General features: G+C 39.7%; 1 protein-coding gene across 2 annotated transcripts in view; it reads left to right on the top strand.

The window, feature by feature from the left end:
* The window catches only part of MTREX (Mtr4 exosome RNA helicase), a 128975-nt gene that overhangs the window by 102892 nt on the left and 728 nt on the right, over window positions 1–25355 (top strand). For both annotated transcript variants that reach the window (XM_023210530.2, XM_023210531.1), the window contains 5 exons: window positions 470–633; window positions 5583–5688; window positions 9208–9264; window positions 11004–11166; window positions 23954–24058. In XM_023210530.2, the coding sequence (XP_023066298.1) occupies window positions 470–633; window positions 5583–5688; window positions 9208–9264; window positions 11004–11166; window positions 23954–24058 (595 nt within the window). The remainder of the gene's footprint in view (window positions 1–469; window positions 634–5582; window positions 5689–9207; window positions 9265–11003; window positions 11167–23953; window positions 24059–25355) is intronic.

Below are 25355 nucleotides of genomic sequence, written 5' to 3'. Positions count from 1 at the left end.
ATTGGTCTAAAATTCTCTTTTTTTGTTGTGTCTCTGCCAGGCTTTGGTATCAGGATGATGTTGGCCTCATAAAATGAGTTAGGGAGGATTCCCTCTTTTTCAATTGATTGGAATAGTTTCAGAAGGAATGGTACCAGCTCCTCCTTGTACCTCTGGTAGAATTCAGCTGTGAATCCATCTGGTCCTGGGCTTCTCAGATTTTTCAAATGGACATTTTGTATTTTCCATGTACTCAATATTTTAGGTAGTATTTAGTAACTTTTCAGATAAATCATTACTCTTGTGTAATGTTCTGGGAACGTGTCTAAGAAGCTCTACTTTCCTCAGTCTCCCCAGCACTGAAGCTTTAACCCAGAAGTATACTGTAAGATGTTCTTAAAAAATATTTTTTGTTTGATTTCATGAATAAATCTCCTTGTACATTGTTCACTTTATTATTGAACTTTCTTTATACTTTTATGTGCTATAGATTGCAATAGATATTAAATCTGCAAAACGAGAACTGAAGAAAGCGAGAACAGTCCTACAAATGGATGAACTAAAATGTCGCAAACGTGTTTTAAGAAGGTTGGGATTTGCTACTTCTTCTGATGTAATAGAGATGAAAGGACGAGTGGCTTGTGAGATAAGCAGGTAAAATCTGGTTGTTCTAGAAAGTTGATTTTTTTTTTTAATTTTAAATTTTAATTTTTGTTTATTTTTTTGAGATGGAGTGTCACTGTGTTGCCCAGGCTGGAGTGCACTGGCGCAATCTCAGCTCACTACAACTCTGCCTCGCAGGTTTAAGTGATTTTAAATTAACCGTTATCTTTAGGAAAAAAGAGCTTTGTTAAAAATACAAAGTTTGTACAGTACCTTCCACACTAAATACAGTTTTGAACCATGAAATTGAGAAATTAGAAGAATCTCTTAGATCTCAGTAATTAACACGAGCTCTCCTAGCATTTGTATGTATTTCCTTTGACTTTTTTAAATGCCTTGTGGGATTTTTACATAATCTTAGTTTATATATAATTTTGTATACTTCGTAAAATTTATTAACATTTTCCCACCTTGAAACTTAACCTAGTAACTATTATCTTGTTACATGTGTAGCAAACTGTAATGAGATTTTGGACTAATAATAGGATTTTACAACAGAACTTATAAGCCACAGATTAAAACTGGTTATATTATTTTCTGTTTCAGTACTCTTTTGTCACATTACAGATGACATCAAAACTAAATTATTTACAACATCAACAGTTACTTTATGCTCTTACTGTTTTTATGGGTCAGAAATTCAGGAAGAACTCATTTGGATGGTTCTGGCTCAGTGTCCCCCAGGATTGCTGTCAGACAGGTGGTTAAGCTGTAACAGTAGGAGTCCGGAGCGGCTGGGGAATATAGGACCTCTATCTCTCTGTTAGAGCTTCTCCATGTGGTCTCTCCACGTGGGCTAGTTTGGGCTTCTTCACAGTATGACAGCCTCAGGATGCTTACGTGGTAGCTGAAGACTCCAGTGTGAGTCTTCTAGCTGGCTAAGGTTGCCTTTTCTGACCTAGCTTTACCTTTTGTAACCTAGCTTTGTTATCATAAGCATCATTTCCACCATATTCTCTTGATTACAGGTGAGTTATAAACCCTCCTGGATTCAAGTGGGGGATAATTAGATTCCACCTCTTAATGGGGAAGTGGCTGTTGTTCAATATGACTTCTGTGATAATGGAATTGTTCTGTACCTACACTGTTCAGTATAGTAGCCACTATTTAACATTTGATATGTGCTTTGACGGAGGAAATGGATTTTTTTATTTATATCATTTTAATTAAAATTGAAATTTCCATGTGTGCACGTGGCAGTCTTTATAGATCAGTGCAAATCTAGAAGAACATGTGGTATAGGAGATGCTGTTGTGGCCATCTTTAGAAAATACAATTTATGATACTGTTCTAAAAACTGTGTTAGTTATTTCCCACCATGAGGAATGTCTCCTGACTTAGGAACCAGTTTGCCTCTGTCCTCCTTAACTGGAAAGTCATAAGCTGGTAGTTCAAGCAATATCCAGTCTGAAGATATATCTTGTTTTGTCTATATAGTGATGATCATTTTCAGTGAATATATAAAAGACACTTTTGAAACAGTTTTTTTTATGTACTCAGCATGGCCAGGAGGGACAGGACCAGAGAACTACAGGCCTTGTAAATGATTTCAGACTTTCTTAGTAAAAATGTATTTATATCGTTCATCTGTCCAGATGTTACAGACTCAGATGTCTGCATAGAACCAGGAGACTGTGGTGAACAGGACAACTCTTAGCCACCAAAAGGGGGCAGTGACTACCCAGCCCTAGTTAGTTGTCATCACAGGATAATGTGCTATTGGATTTTAATTAATAACATATCCAGGATTAAATCTACACTGCAGTACTCGTCTGCTGATTCACATGCTAACATTATTGGGATTATTTCCATCTAATAATTATTGTTTTACAATTAATATAGAAATTTCCTTTAGATATCCACAACTAGATTTTGTGTTGGAAGAATGGAAATTGATTTTATTCCAAGATATATTTTTCATTTATAGTGATAACAATATTATATCAAAGTTAACTTTCCCCACAATTTGCAAAAACTGGGGCATCTTCCTAGACTCCTTCTCTCACCCATTTTTGCCTTTTTAAACATTGCCACTGGCTAATGTGTATCCCTCATTATTTTTGGCCTCAGTTACTGCAGTTGCCCTTCTGATTATTCTTTGCCTCCCTTCTTGAGTTTTCAAAACCCAAAGCACAAATCTGGTATGTCGTTCCTCTTTTCTTCTTGAGATGGGATCTTGCTCTGTTGCCCAGGCTGGAGTGCACTTGTGCAATCTCGGCTCACTGCAGCCTCAATTTGCCAGGCTCAAGTGATCCTCCTGCCTCAGTCTCCCAAGAACCTGGGACTGTAAGTGTGTGCCACCACGGCTGGCTATTTTTTTTTTAAGTTTCTGTAGAGACGGGGTCTTGCCATGTTGCCCAGGCTGGTCTTGAACTGCTGTAATTAAGCAGTCCGCCCACCTTAGCCACCCAAAGTGCTGGCTCACCCAAATTGAGCCACTTCACCCAGCACCCAGCCCCTTTGTGCCATTCTATTTGGTAAAAGTCCCTCAGTGATTCCTTACTGCTTTTATAATAGATTCCATAATTTAGTATATTCTTACTCTCCCTCTCCAGCAGTCTATTGCCACATCCCACACTACTTTTCCTTTTGTTTCATATGACCTTTAACCTCCACCCCATGTCCTGCGATTCTTGCATATTTTTGCAAAGAACTTCGAAAGTTGCTCTGAACTTCTTCAATCTGATTTTAGGCTCCTCCCCTTTTTTTTCCCTCATAGCCACTTGTATAAGTCTATTAGAGCACTCTGTTAGATCACTGTTCTGTGATTATCAGCTTGTCTGCCCCCACGTTAGACTGTAGGTTCTTGAAATAGTCTTTCCTCATTTGTATTGTTGCCCTCTTTGCTTGACTTAACTCTTAGCTTAACACTAGAGACCCAAATTTAGTTTTTGAATTTTATTTATAAATATTTTAACTGTTGGTAAAGATTATAATACTTCGTGACTTTATTCTTTTTTAAAGACTTTCCAAAAAGTAAAGGCAAAGTTTACTTTTTTAACAATACAGTACAACTATTGTATGGGTCAACTGAACCCTGATTATAGAAGTCTAGAAACATCATCTTTGTAGTGTTCCTTTTTTAGCTTGAACACAGTTGCGAATTCAGAATTTTTCATTTTCCACCCAAGGAGAAGAAAAATAAGTGAAGATATTTTGCAGTTGTTAAATCAGAAGATAAACACAACAGGACAAAACATACTGTAGTCAAAGTGGTAATGGTGAGATTGATTATATAAGCAAAATCTCAGACCCTAGGTAAATTCTCAGACATCATAACTAGTGCATGAACAATATATATATATATATATATTTTTTTTTTTTAAGACAAGGTCTAGCTCTGTCACCCAGACTGAAATGCAGTGGCAAGATCATGGCTCACTGCAGTCTTGACCTCCTGGGCTTAAATGATCCTCCCACCTCAGCCTCCTGAGTAGCTGGGACTACAGGCATGTGCCACCACGCTCAGCTAATTTTTGTATTGCTTTGTAGAGACAGGGTTTTGCCATGTTGCTAGGCTAGTCTTAAACTCCTGGGCTCAAGCGATCTACCTGTTTCAGCTTCCCAAAGTGCTGGGATTACAGCCATGAGCCCCTGTGCTCAGCTGAACAATGTATTTCTAGGGACAAATATATATATATATATACACACACACACACACATATATATATTTAAATATATATTTATATATATATTTATGAGATTATTCATTTAATCATTCAACAGAAAGGACATAGTTATGTAATGTCTATGATGAGAACCTGGACCATCTCATTTTGCTAAAAGGACTTGTAATAGTAGTCTCGTCTTTTATGATTTGTGCACCAAAGTTTCCTTATATGGTCCACAAGTGGTCAAATACACAGTTGTGTATATAAGGAAATTGGAAAGAAACAGATGATGAAGAAATTTTTTAAAACCTGTTGATCATTCTAATCTTTGTAATAATAAATATATTGTCCTTATAAGTCTGTATATGAAAATGTTTTACAATTATGGAGCAAAGAAGGTGAACTTCCTCTCCTCAACAAAATCAAGTTGTCAGTTTAAAAAAATGTATTTTGATGATGCAAAGAGGACTCAGAAGTAGTAAGCTAGAACTTAAAAGAGATGTAAATCTGGAATTGTACATATTGACAGGGCAAGTGTGAGAAGAAACAGAAGTAGTGATGAGCTAGTACCTACCTATTAAAGATGTACTTGAAATCTAGAATTGTATTTCCTAGATGGATATTTTTCAGATTCGTGGATGACAATTGGTGACCAGCAGTTTGTTGCATTCAAAGGCTCTTGCCCATCTTGGTTATATACCTTTCAGCCTTTGGAAAATATGAATTAAAATGTGAGTCTTCTGGCTGGGCATGGCATCTCACACCTGTAATCCCAGCATTTGGGGAGACCGAGGCAGGAGGACTGCTTGAGCTCAGGAGTTCCAGACCAACCTGGACAATATAGCAAGACCCCATCTCTACTATAATATAAAAACTTTAAAAAATTACAACATAAAAATAAAAAATGTGGGTCTTATGAGTACATTTTAATTAAGATTTATAATAAAATTGTTTTTCATTATTTTTATTCTACAGATTATTTGTAAAATAACTGAAAAGTAATTATAAGAGTCCTTTTGCCCTAGAAAATAAATGACAGTGATGATTTTTCCTAGCATACTAAAGGTTAAGAAATTGTTCTTATTTCAATGAATGTTTGCATTTTGATATTTGAAATCTTTATGTGAAATCCCCATTTTACATTGATTATATAATATATTGGTAATTATAAAGATCTGCTTTGTCCTTAAATAAATCATTGTCATTCCTCATTGATTACTCCTTAAGGTCAAATAATATGTTTTGTTAAAAACTACAAGTTAAAGGCATATGTGTGTGTGCATGTGTGTTCTGACATTTTAAATTTATTCTTTTGTTTTGCCGTTGTAGTGCTGATGAGCTCCTTCTAACTGAGATGATGTTTAATGGCCTTTTCAATGACCTTTCTGCAGAACAGGCAACAGCATTATTAAGCTGCTTTGTGTTTCAAGAGAATGTGAGTTAATTGATTCAGCACATCTTATTAATTCACACATCATGTAGTTAATAGTGTTATGGCTGTATTATCAAATATTACTAATACTTACATATTATAGGTTAATGTTAATTGGAAATCACAGCAACTTTAACACAAATTTACTAAGAAAATTGAATGATTAAATACATATTATTAGAAAGAATAAAATAAGGTTTGTTAACAATCACTATTAATTAGATTTTAAGTTTTAAATTTGTTCTGTAACCCAATTCATTAAACATTTGGCCGAGTCCTAGACAGTCCTAGAAATAAAAAGATGAGTGAGAATAAAACTAGGAAAGTCTGATAAAAATGAAAGTGGGGAGTGAGGTTGAATTAACTCTACTCCCCAGTGTTGAAGAATAATGACGAAGCAGTCCATCCTGCTAGGAACTGAAACGTTAGTTTTCATGGGCACGGTTTGAGTTAGTGATTATAAGATCCTTGTTGGTTTGGCAGCAGTTTTTTTTATATGCGTAATTAGTTCACTTTCAACAGTTCTTAAGAAATCAAAAATGAAGTGCTGGATGGAACACATAAGAACACTGATTATCCTTGTACTACATTCAAAAACCAGTATGATTCATTTTTAAAAGTAAGATGTGTTGTTTTACATTTAAAATTTAAGACTTTATTTATTGTAGATGAAGTGGATAGAATGAGAATAAGACAAGGACATCTGCCTTCTAAAAATAATTTAATATTCTAAATTTTTGGAAGACCTTTTACTATACATACTTAGTTTAACTTTTAAGTAAATTGTGTAGGACAAATTGTTGAGTTTTTTTTAAGTTCCACAGCTCTTAAATCTTGGGGCAAGATGTCAGTATAAGGAGTTTAGATTTATTCATTGAAACCACACCTAATTGGTCTGTTTACCTGTTAACTGTTTCCCTATTTATTAATCAGATCAAATATATTACTTCTTGAAGTAGATGGGTACTTTTCTCAGGTCCCTGATTACTGATTAGAATCACAGTTGTTAGTGGCAATGATAACAAATAGGACAATAATCCAAAAACAGTTTATGCTTTCCTGAGATTGCCTACTATGCACCTATGAAATATGCATACAAAATAGTGTTTTTCCTTAGGCTCAAAATTGTATTATATCAATTTCCAAGATAAAAATAATTAAGAACATTTGTCAAACTTGGAATAGGAAGGTTCAGAGATTTAGGTTTGTAAATAGTTTGGGGATAGGTGGTCTTCTACCCATGTCACATTTTGTCTTACTTTTCATTATTTGCATGTTCTTGTTGTTTTATATTGTGGCACTATCACAGTAGTTCCTTTTTCTGAGATGCCAATTATATTCCCTCTTCAAAGGAGTTGGTTAAGCCAAACCACAGCTCTTAAATCTTGGGGCAAGATGTCAATATATGCAGTTAAGATTTATTCAGTGAAACCACACTTTGTTATATACAGTGTCATCAATTCTTGTAGTGGAGCCTTTTAACATTGAGATGAAAGATTGTACTAATTGTCATGTGGATTTTTCTTGATGCTTTTAACAGAATGTTTTCTGCCAAAAAGAATGTTGTCTTCTAGTAAATATAGTAAAATACTTGTTATAAGTAAGATGAAATTTGCTTAATATAATTTCTGTTTTAAAATGTATTTATAAAACTATCTCAACATTTAAAAAATAATATTTAAAAGATTACATAAGTCTTCATAATATAAAGATCAAGTGCATACAAAAATTTGTTAAGCGCCCAATGTGGGCAGTGTACAGATCTAAGCACCAGAGATGCAGCAGAAATGTTTGCTTTCCTGATGCTTACATGCTAGTGGATGAAGATAAAGAAATACAATACACATACAGTCTGTCAAATGGGGGTGAAGATTTTTGGAGAGAAGTGAGAAGAGTCAGATCACTGAGGGGGTGGGGTTACTATTTTAAATAAGATGATTAGAAAAGACCTCACTAATGAAGTGAAATTTACATTGAGGCCTACAGGAGAGATGAGGGAACAAACTGTACATACCTGGTGGGAGAACATTGTTAAAATCACAATTAACCTCCTCATATCAGGACTGGTGCCTTCTACCTATAGTGAACAGCAGAGAGGAATGTGATGAGTAACTGTTGACCATGAATAGACACAATATCAAACACATTTCACAGTCTTGGGTTCTTTATTAAACTGAGATGTTAAGGTCATTCTGGCTATTTTGCTTTTTTGCCGTTCATCAATAATTTCTGGTTTTAGCAACAATAATATAGAATCTGGCTCTTGATTTATTAAACATATATACATAATGCAAATCAAAATCAAGTCCTATGTAAGTACTGTTGCTTAAAATAAAGGCAGATATGTCGCAACTAACCTACAGTTGCTTTAAAAAAAAAAAAATTTAGGGATCGGGCATGGTGGCTCACGCCTGTAATCCCAGCACTTTGGGAGGTTGAGGCAGGCAAATCATGAGGTCAGGAGTCAACACCAGCCTGACCAACATTGTGAAACCCTGTCTCTACTAAAAATACAAAAATTAGCTGGGCATGGTGGTGCGCACCTTAATCCCAGCTATTAAGGATGCTGAGGCAGGGGAATCGCTTGAACCCGGGAGATAGAGGTTGCAGTGAGCCGAAATCACAGCATTGCACTCCAGCCTGGGCAACAGAGCAAGACTCTGTCTCAAAAAAAAAAAAAAAAAAATTAGCTATAATTACTTTAAACCCTGTCTCACACATACATGCATACCATTCTTATAGTAATTTTATTTTTGTACAGTAACTACCTTTGTCAAAAATTTCTTCACAAATAATGTCTGTTATTCTCATGATAAACCTATTCATTTTGAGGATCTGGTTTTATTTTTCTTTGACAGGGAAAATACCAATACACAGAATTAAGCAGCTTGTCCAACTTAATTTGGCTAGTTAGTGATAGACCTGAAACTCTATTGTATTATTCAGAAACTGACAGAATTTTCAACTGTAGGAAAGCAATACTAAGAATACTGAAACTCAGATTAAACTTCTAGCTGTCTTATACTTCGTTAGAGTTAGAACATCTGTGTAAAATAAAAATTGGGGACACTATTTTTAACGTACTTTATCCTGAGTTTTCAGTTTCTAACTTTTCAGTTTCTACAGATTGAAAGTTGCCTAGAAACTAAAACTATATCAAAGATAAACTATGATAAAATCCTTTAATGTTGATGTAACTGAACTACTGTGTATGTTTACAGTATTTACCCTCCCTCAGTTCCATAGATAATCACAAAAAGCAGCTAGTTAGCACACTGCCGATGTAGCGGTGTGTTTTCCTCTGAAATGTAATAACAGAATATTATAATTTAGAATGAGAGGAATAGTGATTTTGCCTGTGTAAACTGAATTGATTAGAAACTCTTAAGTGCTATTGACTGAGGTCTTATAATTTGATATGTGACTATCTTACAAGCTTTGTTTAATTTGTTAAAACAGGTACTGTGAAAACCAAGAACTTTAAATGTGGGTTTTTATATCTGTTTTCCTTTTCTTTTATAGTCTAGTGAGATGCCCAAATTAACAGAACAATTAGCAGGACCACTTCGTCAAATGCAGGTAAAAAAATATTTTTTTGAACTACATATTTTATGAATAGTAGATTGTAAAATAAACTTTTTTGATAATCTAATCATAGTGGTTTATCATTTCACAGAGATAAGCTATAAAGATTAAATATGTCACTTGATGTCAGTCATGTAACTTAATGTTACTCTGATAACATCTCTTGTGATTTTTACTTTAATAATTAAACAGTATTTCTTTCCCATTATTGTAATGAACTGTATAGCATTATTGTGAAAGGAGATTAAAAACTTCATAATGTAAATAGGCTGTACTGATAGCTCAGTACATGTGTCATTTTCTTCCTCAGTACTAATAATGGTATCTTGATGGACTAGGATTTAGTTTATTTTTAATTCTTTGCACATTTTTTCATTCCGGTTTATAACAAAGTTTTGTTGTTTCATTGTTGTTGTTTTGTTTTTGAGACAGTCTCACTCCCTTACTGAGGCCTGGAGTGCAGTGGCATGATCTGGGCTCACTGCAACCTCCACCTCCTGCATTCAAGCGATTCTCCTGCCTCAATCTCCTGAATAGCTGGGATTACAGGCCTGCCACCACGCTCGGCTAATTTTTGTATTTTTAGTAGAGATGAGGTTTCACCATGTTGGCCAGGCTGGTTTCAAACTCCTGAGCTCATGTGATCCTCCAACCTCAGCCTCTCAAAGTGCTGGGATTACAGATGTGAGCCACTGTGCCCAGCCTATAACAAAGTTTTAAAATCTGTTTTATCATAAGAAATTGTTTGTCTCTGGGTCCTCAAAGCCACAGTAGTTTATAGTTAGTAATAAATTTATCTCATTAATGTCATAGGATAAGCTAATTTTATCTGCCTTTTCAACATTAGACAAAGACAATGAAAGATGAACTAAGGAATTACAAGAGAGGAACAAAAAAATGTGTCATAAAAAGGCCCCTTCAGAACAACAGACACTGGTGCCTAGTTGAGGGAGGAGAGTGGGAGGAAGGAGAGGTTGAGGAAGAAAAAAATGTAAAAAACCTGTGGCATATTATGCTTAGTACTCAGCTGACTAAATAATTTATATACCAAACCCCTGAGTCACAAGTTTACCTAGATAAGAAACCTATACACATACCCCTGAGTCTAAAATAAAAGTTAAAATATTTTTAAAATAATAATTCAAAAAATTCTGATTAAAATAAAAAGGCTGGTTCAATGGAACATGTAACATGCCTTAAAATCACTAAGAAGTTTAAATTTCTAGAACTAGCAAAGTCTTCATAGGTTCATAGGCCTAGGAGTATTTGGTCTTTTAGATCGCCAAGTAAAGAAGAATGAATTTTCTCAACTTAGAGGAAAACAATATAAAGATATGTACATTTTTAACCATTGTTGGGGGAAAATTTATTTTCCTTTAGGATTTGTATTTCTCTAAAACTGTTCTGTAATGAAATAGAGATTAATTAAATGCTGCTCTTGAATACTTTTAATGAAGAGTTCTGTCTGTTTGTTGAAAAGGTATCACTGGCTGAAAAGCATGCTCTTGATACATTTTTCTTAGTTAACTACGTCAACATAATGGGAAAGATTGGCCGTTTGATCACTTAGTAATGGAACAGGCACTGTGCCTACTTAGGAGCAGAATGTCCACATTGCAGACATAATACCTAGGAAGAAAAAGGGACCTCCTGGAGTACTGGCTTGGAAACCTAAAGAATAAAGTGATATGGGAGATCATAAGTAAGGAATTTTAACTCTTTTATCTTTAAAGGAATGTGCTAAAAGAATCGCAAAAGTTTCAGCAGAAGCCAAATTGGAAATTGACGAGGAAACTTATCTAAGCTCATTTAAACCTCACTTAATGGATGTAGTATATACCTGGGCAACTGGAGCTACATTTGCCCATATCTGCAAAATGACAGATGTCTTTGAAGGTATGGTTAAATTTTACATATATATATTTACAGTATAAGAAATACAGTTAGGATGGTATTGTTTTAACTAAACAAGAATAATATGTATTTTTAATATTTGGTAATTAAATTAAATCTCCCTATTATATAGATTAAAAAATATTCTCCACAAATTCTTTGTATTATTTAATAAGCATAGTCTGTTCATTAGAAAGTCCTTTAGAATCTAAACTGTATAATTTTGTGCAGTTATAATTCTATGAGTTTCTGCAGTCACAAGCATATGACCCTAATAAGTCATATTTATGTGGGCATTTTTCCTTTTCCCTTTTGTTCTCCTGGTGAGCTATATAATTCCACTAAAAATAGCAGAGCTGAAAATGATCAGTCATTCCATAGGTAATAACTGACTTGGCTTTAGTCAGACTGTTATTGCAGCATGAATCAGATTAAATTTAATGAGCAGGACTTTAAGAGACTGAAGAATAATTGTTACTCAACTGAAGAGAAAGTTTAGATGAAAAAACTAAGGCAAAAGAAATATAAGGAATAATTATAAGTGAATTATAAGAAGCAAAAAAATAAGTAGACTGTTTAAACAAAACCGTATTTTAAAATGCTGCATTCAGTAGGAAAAGATTGGCTTATGTGTTTATAAATGGCCAGTTGTATTTACTGAATGAGATAATTTACATTGAACTTTCTTAAAAATGAAAATACATGAGTTCTGTATAGAGATTATAATAAGAACGGCTACTATTGCTTATAGATTTAGTTTGAGAAAAATTACATGTTTAACATGCCCAATATTATAGACCTTTCTGTCATGCGCGTCCGTGTGAAGAGACCACCAAACAGGCTTTGTGTGAGCAACACGGCTGTTTATTTCACCTGGGTGCAGGCAGGCTAAGTCCGAAAAGAGAGTCAGCAAAGGGAGATAAGGCCGTTTTATAGGATTTGGGTAGGTAAAGGAAAATTACAGGGGGGTTGTTCTCTGGCGGGCAGGAGTGGAGGTTACAAGGTGCTCAGTGGGGGAGCTTTTTGAGCCAGGATGAGTCAGGAAGAGGAATTTCACAAGATAATATCATTGCTTAAGGCAAGGACCGGCCATTTTCACTTCTTTTGTGGTGGAATGTCATCAGTTAAGGAGAGGCAGGGCATTTGCACTTCTTTTGTGATTCTTCAGTTACTTCAGGCCATCTGGGCTTATACGTACAAGTCACAGGGGATGCGATGGCTTGGCTTGGGCTCAGAGGCCTGACACTTTCAACTGATATTCTTAAAGAAGTAATAGATTACTGATTTTATGAATCAGTAATTTTTATGCTGCATAGGTTAAACTTCTCTGCAACAGAATATTAAAAACTTAAACTGAGGACCTTTACTGTATTGACTATATTGAACTTTATGGGTTTTAAGGTTTTTAATGTTGAAGTTTATAGCACCTTTTTAAATTATGTTATTGTATCTTACATATTTTTTCTAGGGTTTATAAACTTCGAAGCCTCCTCTAAATGATTATTTAGTCAAACAGTCCCAAAGCATCCTTTGAATTCTGTATTCTGTTACTGGGAAAGTCATTGTTCATTAAGTAGGTATTATATGCTGAACACTGTGCTAAGAGCTCTGTATAATTTACATGTAATCACCAAATAGCAATTCAGGGTAGATATTATCTCCACTTTGCACAAGGAGACTATGGTAAGCAGTTTGGCCAAGGTGATGTGACAGCAGGATGATTTAAACTCTGGTCTCTCTAACTACATATAACTTCACTTAAGCACCATAGCACCTTATCCTTAAATTTTGGATCACCTGAAAATTTCTTAAACCCTACACTAGACTATACCATCTCCATCCACAGAAAATTCATGCTTGGAGTAATACTAAATAGGTCTCTAATAGTTGATGATGTTTAGCAACATCTCTAATAGTTAATGGTGTTTAGCTGAGTCAGTGAGAAGAGGGATAATGTGTACTCACTGATGAAGATTGCTTAAAACAGGAGCACTGGTTGGTATATGACAGTTGTGTGTTTCAGCAGCACTCAGGCATCACACAGAGCACCATCAATCTTCAGTCTGACATCTTTTTGGAACATAAGGATGAAACTAGTAACCGTTCAATGCCTAAATAATTCCAAGACTTGTTAATACAATACTCGTATTTATATAATATCTGCTTCTCTGAAAAGTCAAAACACAATGACATAAAACAATAGTGGTACATGGCAAAGAGTAGCCTTTTTTTTTTAAGAAAAGTAAAAAGCAGGCCAGGCGCAGTGGCTCACGTCTGTAATCCCAGCACTTTGGGAGGCCGAGGCGGGCAGATCACGAGGTCAGGAGATCGAGACCATCCTGCCTAACATCGTGAAACCCTGTCTCTATTTTTAAAAATACAAAAAATCAGCTGGGCGTGCTGGCGGGCGCCTGTAGTCCCAGCTATTTGGGAGGCTGAGGCAGGAGAATGGCGTGAACCCGGGAGGCGGAGCTTGCAGTGAGCCGAGATCACCACCACTGCACTCTAGCCTGGGTGACAGAGCGAGACTCTGTCTCAAAAAAAAAAAAAGTGAAAAGCAGGGACAGTAGACCTGGCCTGTCAGATGAGTATATTTTTTAAAAAATCTAGGAATTAATATAAAATTGTCTTAATGGATTATTTTTTCTGTTCTTTCTGCCTAAGTGGAAATTACCACAGTATGGAAGATGAATCCTAAACTGCCAAATTGAAGATGGTTTGTAGCTCGTACTAGTTGCCAGCTATGAGTTGACTTTTTCCACAGCATACTGTTAGGCAGGAATCTAGAACTAACATGGCGGTGTTACCCGGCGTAGCAGGCCTTTTGTTAAAGACTTCCCTTCCTCTTTGAACACACCCTCAGACTTACATACGTCAGAGGTTCTGGCTGGGCAACCACACTCCCCCATGACCTGCAGCTCACCTGCATTCCACAAGTTCGTAAACAGCAGTTTCGGTTGACAGTTTCCAAAGACCCCTTCCCCGTGACCCTTACTCAATTCCTGCCCTAGTAGTTTCAAGACCCCCCAGGCCCTGTTTGCGCAACCAGCTTCCCTACCCCTCGGGCTATAAAAAGCCCCTACCTTCCTCCCTCAGCGCGACTTCCTCGGCCCACGCCTTTGGACTGAGGAACCTCACCTGCAAGCCCTAATGAAAGGCTATTCTCACTGCCATTTGCCTTGTGTCTTCATTCCCGGTTTGGCTCCAGCCTCAGTTTACCCTTACATTTGGTGCCGAAACCCGGGAGCTCCCCCCCCCCCGCCGCCTGACCCCTGCCGCATCGGGCGGGTGGTCCTGTCCCCGAGCCGGGATCCCCTCGTCAAGCCTGGAGCCGTCTCACCAAATTTGACTCAATTCGATCACTGCTGGGTAAGTTTCCCCCCGTCCTGAAGGCTTCCTCTGGGAGTCCCTGTCGGAAACGCGTGGCCGCGTCAGGGACTCTCTCCGGTCAGCTGTGACCTCGGCACCATGGACTAGGAGACGTCCAGCCTGCCCGGAAGCCACCGTACCCCGCACTCCATGTGGCAGTGAGAGGACGCTCCCATTGCCTCCGGACTGCCCACCTTGAGACCATGGGAACTACCCAGTCCAAACCAAACCAAAAATCTCCTCTGGGGTGCCTTTTGGCGAATCTCCCGACTTAAAGTCTCAGCCAAGACATAAAACGAAAGCGGCTCATTTTCTTCTGTACAATAGCATGGCCACAATATAAATTGGATAATCAGTTTCAGTGGCCTGCAGAAGGCACTCTAGACTTTAACATTCTCACAGATCTGACCAACTTCTGCAAGAGACTAGGCAAATGGTCCGAGATACCCTATGTTCAGGCCTTTTAGGACTTGCATTCTCGCCCAGATTTCTGCGTTCAATGCTCGTTAGCTCAAGTTCTGCTCACAAAGTCTCTTCCCTCGAGCAAGGAGAGGGATGATTCCTCCTCTTTTTCTGAGCCTCCTGACACCCTATCCCGGCCAGCCCTCCATCTCCCACCCAACGTCATCCTTACCCTGACCCACCATTATCCCCGTCCTTGTCAACGCCTCCCTACCCTTCCCCCCCTCCTGTGCCCTTACCAAACCGGACAGATTCTGTCTCCCCTACCTCCACCTCCTCCCCTTCCTCACCTGTCTCAACCCATACTCGGTCCAGGACCGACCTCCCGTGTCCCTTACGAGAGGTGGCAGGCGCCGAAGGAGTAGTCCGGGTCCATGTGCCGTTTTCATTGGCAGACTTGTCTAAGGTTGAGGAGCGTGCAGGCTCCTTTTTGGCCAATCCTACTCGTTATATCAAAGAGTTTAGGTATCTGTGCCAGGCATATGATCTCAACTGGCATGACCTTCATGTCGTTATGACCTCAACCCTGTCTGCTGAGGAGCAGGAATGCATCCTAGCGGCAGCCAGGCAGCACAGCCAGGTTCATTTAACTGACCCTGCCATGCCAGTGGGCACCGAGGCAGTGCCCTCGGCTGAGCCCGACTGGGACTACCAGGTGGGGCAGGCAGGCCACCGCCGCCGAGACATGATGGTTCAGTGCCTTCTTGCCGGCCTGCAGGCAGCCTCTAACAAATCAGTCAACTTTAACAAACTAAAGGAGGTAGTCCAAGGCGCAGATGAAAATCCCGCTATTTTTCTTAACCGGCTGTCTGAGGCACTTACTCAGTACACCCACCTTGACCCTGCCTCCCCCGCAGTGGGGACCGTCTTGGCCTCATATTTCATTTCTCAGCCCCCGATATCCAAAAAAAGTTAAAAAAGGTGGAGGAAGGCCCTCAAACTCCCATCCAGGATTTAGTCAAACTGGCCTTCAAGGTCTACAACTCCAGAGAAGCAGCAGCTGAGGCCCAACAACAGGCCAGGCTAGAACAGAAGGTACAACTCCAAACCCAGGCCTTGGTAGCAGCCCTGAGGCCAGCCGGCTCCAGGAGCTCCCAGAAAGGAGGTACTCCCCAAGCGCCATCTGGTGTCTGCTTCAAGTGCGGCAACGACGGCCACTGGGCCAGGCAGTGCCCTAACCCAAAGGAGCGAACTCGCCCCTGTCCGAACTGTCGGCAGATGAGCCACTGGAGGTCAGACTGCCCCAACCTAAGGACGGTCGCTGCGCCTCCACGTCACAACCCTCCTCCGGGTATTGGAGGCGACTTCCAGCTCCTCGACACTGACCAAGATTGAAGAGGCCCAGACTCGGGAACCCCTCTCACTCTCACCGAGCCCAGGGTTATGCTCCAGGTAGCGGGTAAGTCCATATCCTTCCTTATGGACATGGAGGCTACCTACTCTGTTTTGCCTGCCTTCAGTGGCCCCAGCCACCCCTCCACTGTCACAGTCATAGGAATTGACGGCACTCCTTTCACCTACCGCCAGACAACTCCTCTGTCTTGCCGCGTGGATGGCTCCCTCTTCTCGCACTCATTTCTTATCATTCCTTCGTGCCCAGTCCCCTTGTTAGGACGAGACCTCCTCTCCAAGCTAAGGGCCTCAGTTCACTTCCGACCCAACCCCTCCCCACACCTCGCGTTCCTCTTCCCCGTTCTCTCACCTGACAAACCCCACCAGGCTGACCCCCAACTCCCGTTTCCAGTCCCCATTAAGCCTAAGGTGTGGGACACCACCACCGCAATCATTGCCCAGCACCATACTCCAGTCCGCATCTGGCTAAAAGATCCTTCCAAGTTCCCTTCTAGACCCCAGTTCCCTATTTCCCTTGAACATCGACAGGGATTAAAACCTATCTTTAACACCTGCTCTGGCAGCACATTCTAGTTCCTGCCAACTCACCATGCAATACTCCTATCCTGCCTGTACGGAAAAGCTCTGGGGCCTATCGTCTCGTGCAGGACCTACACCTCATCAATGAGGCAGTAGTCCCTACCTTTCCAGTTGTTCCTAATCCATATATACTCCTCTTGCGCGTTCACCCTGACACCACCCATTTCACTGTCCTTGACCTGAAGGATGCCTTCTTTACCATCCCTCTACACCCAGACTGCCACTTTCTGTTTGCTTTTACATTGGAAGATCCAGACACTCATATTTCTTCCCAGCTGACTTGGACTGTTTTGCCTCAAAGGTTCCGTGATAGCCCCCATTTTTTTGGACAGGCACTGGCACAGGATGTTGTTCTCTGTCCCCTGACCCACAGCACACTATGCAGTATGTCGATGACTTATTACTATGTAGTCCTTCCTAGGAGTGCTACCTTGCAGATACTGCTACACTTTTAAATTTTCTAGGCGAACGAGGTTATCAGGTTACCCCGGCCAAGGCTCAACTTGGCAGCCCTTCTGTCACCTCCCTAGGCATACTCCTCACACCCACTACAAAAAGCCTCACAGCAGATAGAACAAGCCTCATTGAAACTCTCCAGCCTCCTCAGGATGCGGAAGAGTCCTTCCTAGGACTGGTGGGCACAGTGAGTCTTATCCCGTGGCCCGACTCAGGATCTTTAAGGCCTACATCAAGGTCGTAAGCAGCCTCGTCAGCCTGGCCTCCAACATCAGACAGCAGGAGGAAGCCATCTCAGCTGTAGCCCAGGCAGCAAGCCCCAGGACAGCAGTAACCCTTTTTCCTGGCTAACCTTAGTCAGGGAAAGGACTCAAGTGGTATACATGGCCGAGGTACACAGCATCTCTCATCATTTCTTGTGTGCAGCCTTGAATAAGCCCCCACTGGTTGCGGTACCCTTACGCAGCCCTTTTAACTCCTCTAACCTAACCCCCTCCTTTCCCCTTCCTGGCCAAACACTACATCAGTGAGTCAGGACTAGTAGAAACCAATCTCCTCACTCTAGAAAAGATTCGGGAAAGACTCCACCAGAAAAACCTCGGATCGAGGCCCTCAGGTGGTGGCAGTCATCTGTGGCCGGTTAAGTCCTACCCTTTCTAAGCCCATTACTCATCATTGGCTTCTTGCTACTCATAGCTCCCTGTGTCCTCCACTTCATCCAGGACCGCATGAAAGAAGTCTCCCAGGTCACTTTCAGTCAGATGCTGCTCCACCCCTATACCCGAGTTCCGACCTCCGAAGAACCCCACAACGACCCATACCAGCAGGAAGCAGCCAGATGAACACGTCACCCCATTTTCTTATTAGAAAGAGGTCGGAATGTCAGGCAGGAATCTAGACCCAAAATGGCGCTGTTACCCAGCGTAGCAGGCCTTTTGTTAAAGACTCCCTTCACCCTTGTACACACCCACAGACTTACATGTGTCAGAATTCCGGCTGGGCAACCACACTCCCCCATGACCTGCAGCTCACCTGCATTCCACAAGTTCGTAAACAGCAGTTTCGGTTGACAGTTTCCAAAGACCCCTTCCCCGTGACCCTTACTCAATTCCTGTCCTAGTAGTTTCAAGACCCCCCAGGCCCTGTTTGTACAACCAGTTTCCCTACCTGTCGGGCTATAAAAAGTCCCTACCCTCCTCCCTCAGCGCGACTTCCTTGGCCCACGCCTTTGGACCAAGGAACCTTGCCCACAAGCCCTAATAAAATCTATTCTCACTGCCATTTGCCTTGTGTCTTCGTTCCCGGTTTGGCTCCAGCCTCAGTTTACCCTTACACATACTAGCATTCCTGAAGTCTTTCAGTTACTCAGGGGCTACTTCTACATCAGAGTTTGCTTGAAATCTCAGTTTGAAAATTTGAGAAATTCAGTTTTTTAGCTCTAACTTGAAGTTAGATCTAACATCAGCATAATTTTTATGTTTTTCTTGTGTGTGAGCCAGTAGATCAGCTTGAACCTTTCTGAAAGTTGGTATATACTATGTATTCACCCTTAAAACTATTTTTTGATATAAGTAGCAAAAAATGAGAACCTTCATTTTCTTAGTGTGGGTAAAAGAGAGATCAGACTGTTACTGTGTCTATATAGAAAGAAGTAGACATAAGAGACTCCATTTTGTTCTGTATTTGAGATGCTGTTAATCTGTAACCCTGCCCCCAACTCTGCCCTTGCAAGAGACATATGCTGTGGTGACTCAAGGTTTAACGGATTTGGGGCTGTACAGGGTGTGCTTTGTTAAACAGGTGCCTGAAGGCAGCTTGCTGGTTGAAAGTCATCACCATTCTCTTAATCTCAAGTACCCAGGGACACATACACTGCGGAAGGTGGCAGGAACCTCTGCCTAGGAAAGCTAGGTATTGTCCAAGGTTTCTCCCCATGTGATAGTCTGAAATACGGCCTCGTGGGAAGGGGGGAAGGGGAAGACCTGATCGTCCCCCAGCCTGACACCCATGAAGGGTCTGTGCTGAGGAGGACTAGTATAAGAGGAAAGAAGGCCTTTTGGCAGTTGAGATAGAGAAAAGCATCTGTCTCCTGCCCGTCCCTGGGCAATGGAACATAAAACCCAATTGTATGTTCTATTTATTGAGAAAGGAAAAACCCGCCTTAGGGCTGAAGGTGGGGCGTGCTAGCAGCAATGCTGCTCTTTATGCACTAAAAAGGTTTATGGAGATGTTTGCATATGCATATCAAGGCACAGCACTTTTCCTTAAACTTATTCATGTCACAGAGATCTTTATTCATGTCTTACTGCTGACCACCTCCCTACTATGATCCTATTATCCTGCCACTTCCTCTTTTCTAAAATGGTAAAGACAATGATCAATAAATACTGAGGGAACTCAGAGATCGGGTGCCGGCACGGGTCCCCTGGGCCCACTTTTTCTTTCTCTATGCTTTGTCTCTGTGTCTCATTTCTTTTCTCAAGTCTCTCATTCCACCTAAGGAGAAATGCCCACAGGTGTGGAGGGGCAGGCCACCCCTTCATCTTAGGATACTAATTATCTCTTTTATTTTTACAGTGTTATATAGTGCTTCCATTTCAAGAATAGCCATTCCCTCCTCATCTTGTTATTGTATGTGGTGGTTTTTTTTATTTTTTGCGACAGGGTCTGGCTCTGTCACCCAGGCTGGAGTGCAGTGGCATGATCTTGGCTCTTAAGCGATCCTCCCACCTCAGCCTCCAAGGTAGCTGGGACCACAAGCGTGCACCACCATGCCCAGCTGGTTTTTGTAGAGATAAGATTTTACCATGAAGCCTAAGCTGGTCTCAAACTCCTGGGATCAAACGATCCACCTGCTTCAGCTTCCCAAGGTGTTGAGATTACAGGCATGAGCCACTGCGCCCCGCCTATACATGTTTTATGATTGGGAAAATATGGTAATCAAAGCTGTAGCACACAGTACAGTGTGTCTGTTTTTACAGGCAAACAGTAATTGCATTGGAACTTTATAATATGCTGTGTGCAAACCATATTTGTTCCTAATAATATTCTTAATTTTCTTTTTATATGAAAGTAAAAGTGTCTGGTGATTTCATATCCTGAGCCTCAGAAGTAGTTTTAAGTATTCTTCAAACATTAACCGAGGCAGTTAACACTATAGTTAAAACTGTGTGTTTGGGGGATGTCCAATGCAAAAGAAAAGTTCATATTGTGATTCAGCTGAAAAATTTTGAAGACTATTTAAGTATTTATTATCACCCTGAAAAAAAAAATGACAGAATGTAGCTGTTTTTTATTTCCATTAAACTAAATTTGAATGATAGTTTAAACAAAATATTTGTATGGGCTGATGCCTAGGGTTTTAGTCAAGCAATCCAGAGGCTGTTACTATTTATTTCCAACTCTACATAAACAACATTGTACTCTTAACTGTGAAGGATGACAAAGGATTTGCTTTCCACTGAGCAAGTGTCATTAGGAAAACTTCTATGATGAATTATCTCTTGAAACTATTTACTGTACCTCTGCCTGCCATATGCTTTTTTTTCAATCCTCCTCCCTCTGTATGCCACATGTTTTGAAAGCAAATGCTGTCCCCACCACACATTCTCTCACATGCCTTTCAAGTAGCAGTTTAACCCTTTCTTAGCATCATCAGTGTCATGAGTGATTTTCTAGTGGATTTGTCTTTTAAAAGTATTATTGCTAATAATAGAGTAACAATTTATTAGTAATTGTTTCTGTCTTTACATTTTGGCACAATTTGAGTACCTGACACTTACTCATTTGATGAATAATGCTGAGACCCTAGTGGGAATCAGGCGCCGTGCTGGTTACAGTGTGAGCAGCAGTCTGTGCTCTCAAGAAAGGGTTCAGCCTAAGCTGGGGTTTAGCGGTAAGTAGTTGCAAGATACAAGTGTGATTCTAACCTCAGGTCAAGCTAGACAGGAGTATTAAATTAGGGTCAGAGCATGAACTGTGGGAAACTGCTTTAGGGTATGCCAGAAAGCTGAAGGCAGAAATTCTGTTCTGGAAAATCTGCTGCTTACTGTCCTTAATGAGAATGATGCTGTTTTGTTCATCAACTGGGTAATGGTGATGTTTATTAAAATTGCTCTTAAATAAAAGCATATAGTTCCAAGTGTCCATCAATAGATGAATAAAGTGTGGTATATATTAGGTTGGTGCAAAATAAATTTGGTTTTTGCTATTCTAAATGGCAAGGTGTTCATTTTAATAAAGATTAAATAGAACAGCTTTCAGTTATAAAAAAGACATACTGACTCATGCTACAATATGGACAAACCTTGAACACATTAAGTTGAAAGAAGGCAGACACAAAGACCACATAGTGTATAATTTCACTTATATGAGATGTCCAGAATAGGCAGATTCATAGAGACAGAGCATATTAGTGGTTGCCATGGGCTGTCCGGAAGACATGTAACTGCTTTAATGGGAACAGGGTTTTTTGGGGGTGGTAAAAATGGTCTACAATTAGATAATGATGATGGTTACACAAGTCTGAATATACTAAAAACCACTCAGTTATACACTTATTTAAAATAATTTTATGGTGTGTGAATTCTATCTCCATGTGAGTTTTTCCAGAATGTAGTAAACCTCAATATAAAAAAGGGCAGTAACTGAATTGTATACTTTAACATGGTTAAAAAGGTGGATTTTATGTTTTATATTTTACCACTATTTGAAAAACTTTTTAAAGACAATAACTAGAAAGAATTGGATTTCTCTTTCTACTCTGGCAGGACCAAAAGAAAAAACTTGTAACAAACCAGTAAGTTAATGTAGTTTGGTTTTGTTTCAGTTTTGGTCAGCTTCATTTAGCCTATGATGGGTCATGGCTTTAAAGCTTTTATCTAGCACCTAGTCAGGCTGATGAGGCAGGATGACTTCTAAAGCTGGGCGTAAGGAGAGCCCTTAGATTACAGAGAACGATAGTAGGTAGGAGAGATGCTAGACAATTCACTACTTAGTCTTCATTAATCCCTGGAGGGGTAGCCTCTGTGTTTCAGGCAGCTGTTGGACACTTGGTGTTTATGCACACACCCAGTGATTTGTTGATGAGACTCTGTGGGCAACAATCACAGCCATTGTATATGCAACCTTGTGCCCAGTGGCCTAATTTGCTTGTTACCTGAAACTGTGTCAAAACTAAATTTTCCAGAAATTGAATCGAAATGTTTACAAAATGTGACATGACAGTGCTCTCTGGTCTGAATGTGCATTTACTTGCCTTAGTTTTTATCTTAGTAATTTACTTCGTATGGCTTGGTCTCTGATAACTTTTGCAGATTCTGGTTAACATGAGTTACTAAAATTTGTGAAATAATATACAGTATTACGTTGTGTTTCTTGGTACACATTTGAAGTCAGTCAAAACAATGTTTGAGAATGTGTCTGGCTCTTTAATGTCCTACGCAGCAGAGGACTTTGTAAAGGATTTCATTTCAATCCTGAATGACCTGTGAGAATCTCGTCTCAGGTAAAAATCTAGTTATATTTTGAGCCACTACCTAATTTAATTCTCTTTGGATATAATTGTTTGCATAAACATTTAATACCTGATTGCATAGGTAATATGACATTACCCTCTCTATCCCAATTCCTACCCTCTCTCTTGACACCCAGAAGTTTCTGCAGTTGGATTTCCTGTTTCATTGCAAGTCAGTATTGGAGTCTGCATTGCTAGCAGCTGAGAATAGAAATAACAAATAATTATTATTAATTAAATAATAGTGTAAATAGTTCATTGTTCCTACAGATTGCATTTTGAGAACTGGTATTCCTAATGTATTTCATATATTAAAAATGAAGTCACAAGCATTTTAGATTTAGGCAGGTAGCACTTAGAGAACGGATCTCACAGTCTCTGCCCCTCTTTGCACAAGTCTAGCAAAACTGAAACTATGTTTATAGCTCCAGCTTTGATACAAACACTTTTTTCAGACAGATTCTAGACCCATGGGAAAAGGCTTCTTTCCTTGTGCTCCTTGAGAACACTCTGTAAAGAACACACTAATGAAAGAATCTAAAGTCAAAAAGAATGAATGCACCTTTAAAATGACAAATTTTATCTTGTTACTCTCCTGCTAAAAACAGTCTGTTGCATTCTATGAGATGGTATGGTGTCCACATGCCTCACTAGGCCACTCAGGGTCCTTGAATGGCTGCGGTTTGCCAGGCTTTTCTGCATTGTCATGGTGGTCCTTCCCTTGTTGATACTGCTTGGTTCTTACACAGATTATGTCATCCTTGCAGCCTTCACCCAAAGTTGCTCCCTCCTCCTAGGGCATTTTGTTTTCCTGCTTAATACCAAGTGTCAGCACGTTAGTAGTAAACAGGTATCTCTCTATCATTAGTCAAAGGTGGAAGTTAAGCCTTTCATCTTTGTAGCCTTCCCCAGTACCTAACAGGTTTGCTACCTGATTTACTTCATGGGAAGTCCCTCAGAGTATTATCCTTTGTTCTCCTGCCTTGCCTCTTAACAAAAATTCTGCTGTTCCTGATTATTTCCATTTTACCAGTGTTTTGTTCCTTTTCTATCCAGGCAGCATAATTCGTTGTATGAGGCGCCTGGAAGAATTGCTTCGACAAATGTGTCAAGCAGCAAAAGCCATTGGAAACACTGAGCTGGAAAATAAATTTGCAGAAGGTCAGTATCAAATGCATAAACTATTTCTAATTTAGACAATTTTGTGAAGCAAATCTTGAGTCCTGGACCACAACCCAGGAGGACATTTTGAGATGTTCTTCACTGCATTGTCATGGAGAGCTATCTACTAGTGTTTCTATAAAATTTAGTGTGTTGGGGGAAAAGTTGAGATTTTACATATACATCCATTTACATATATTAATTGTACACTACATGCCAGGCATTGTTTTAAGCACTAGGTAATATAGTGAACAGAAAGACACCCCTGCCTTCATGGAGTTTACATTCTAGTGTGGGGAGATAGACAGTAAGTCAACAATTAAATTTATCAGATGGTGATAAAGTCTATAAGCAGAAAAGACAATAGAATTGGCAGATGGATACAATGGTCTAAGGCCTCCACAGGGAAGGTGGCAATTAAGCCCCTTGGTGTATGCTTAATGTACGTGAACACCAGCAAGAGGCCAGTATGGCTGGAGTAGAATGGGTGGTGAGTAAAGTAGTAGAGGTTGAAGTGAGAAATTTCCTAGCCGCAGGCTTCTCAACTCTGCAGTGATTGGAGATGTGGAGCTTGGGAGTGACCTGCCCTAACTTGGACTTTACCAAGGTAATTCTTGCTCTTACATTCAGGGCAAGTCTGTAGAGTAGCACAGTAGAAGCGGGGAGACCAGATCAAGAAAGGATGGCTAAACCAAGGTAGTAGTAATGGGGTGGTGTGGGGGGACAAGGGGCATAAGCATGTCTGTAAATAGTTTTGTCATGTCTACTGAATCCTGACCAAGAAAAAGGACTAAGTTAAAGCATCAAAGAATAGTAACCACATGGTTGCTGAGTCAGTCAATGCTAGTGATTTCTATTAACAACTTAGTGTCCTAAGAAGAGGTTTGCAAAAGCTGGCTTATATTTCCACATTGTTGATAAATGCAGGCCTGTTTAATGATTCAGAGTTGAAGTGTAGGTGTGAAAAGTTTTAAAAATAATTTGTAATCAAAATTTGTATTTGTCCTTCCTAAGCCTAGAAAGACTTTAACATGGGAACTGAAAAAAACAGTGTCTTCTGATATAGGTTGAAAATCCAAGTCTTTGGATTTACATTTCTTTAGACAGACAGTTTAGTCCTTCCTAGAATTTATTTTTTTATTTTTATTTTTAATTTTTATTTTTTATTATTTGTATATTTTTTTGTGGAGACAGAGTGGTATTCACGTATATTTCGCTCTTGTTGCCCAGGGTGGAGTGCAGTGGTGTGATCTCAGCTTACTGCAACCTCTGCCTCTTCAAGTGATTCTCCTGCCTC

This window comes from Piliocolobus tephrosceles, chromosome 4, assembly GCF_002776525.5.
Source record: "Piliocolobus tephrosceles isolate RC106 chromosome 4, ASM277652v3, whole genome shotgun sequence".
NCBI lineage: Eukaryota > Metazoa > Chordata > Mammalia > Primates > Cercopithecidae > Piliocolobus > Piliocolobus tephrosceles.
This window is presented reverse-complemented; position numbering and strand designations above follow the sequence as displayed.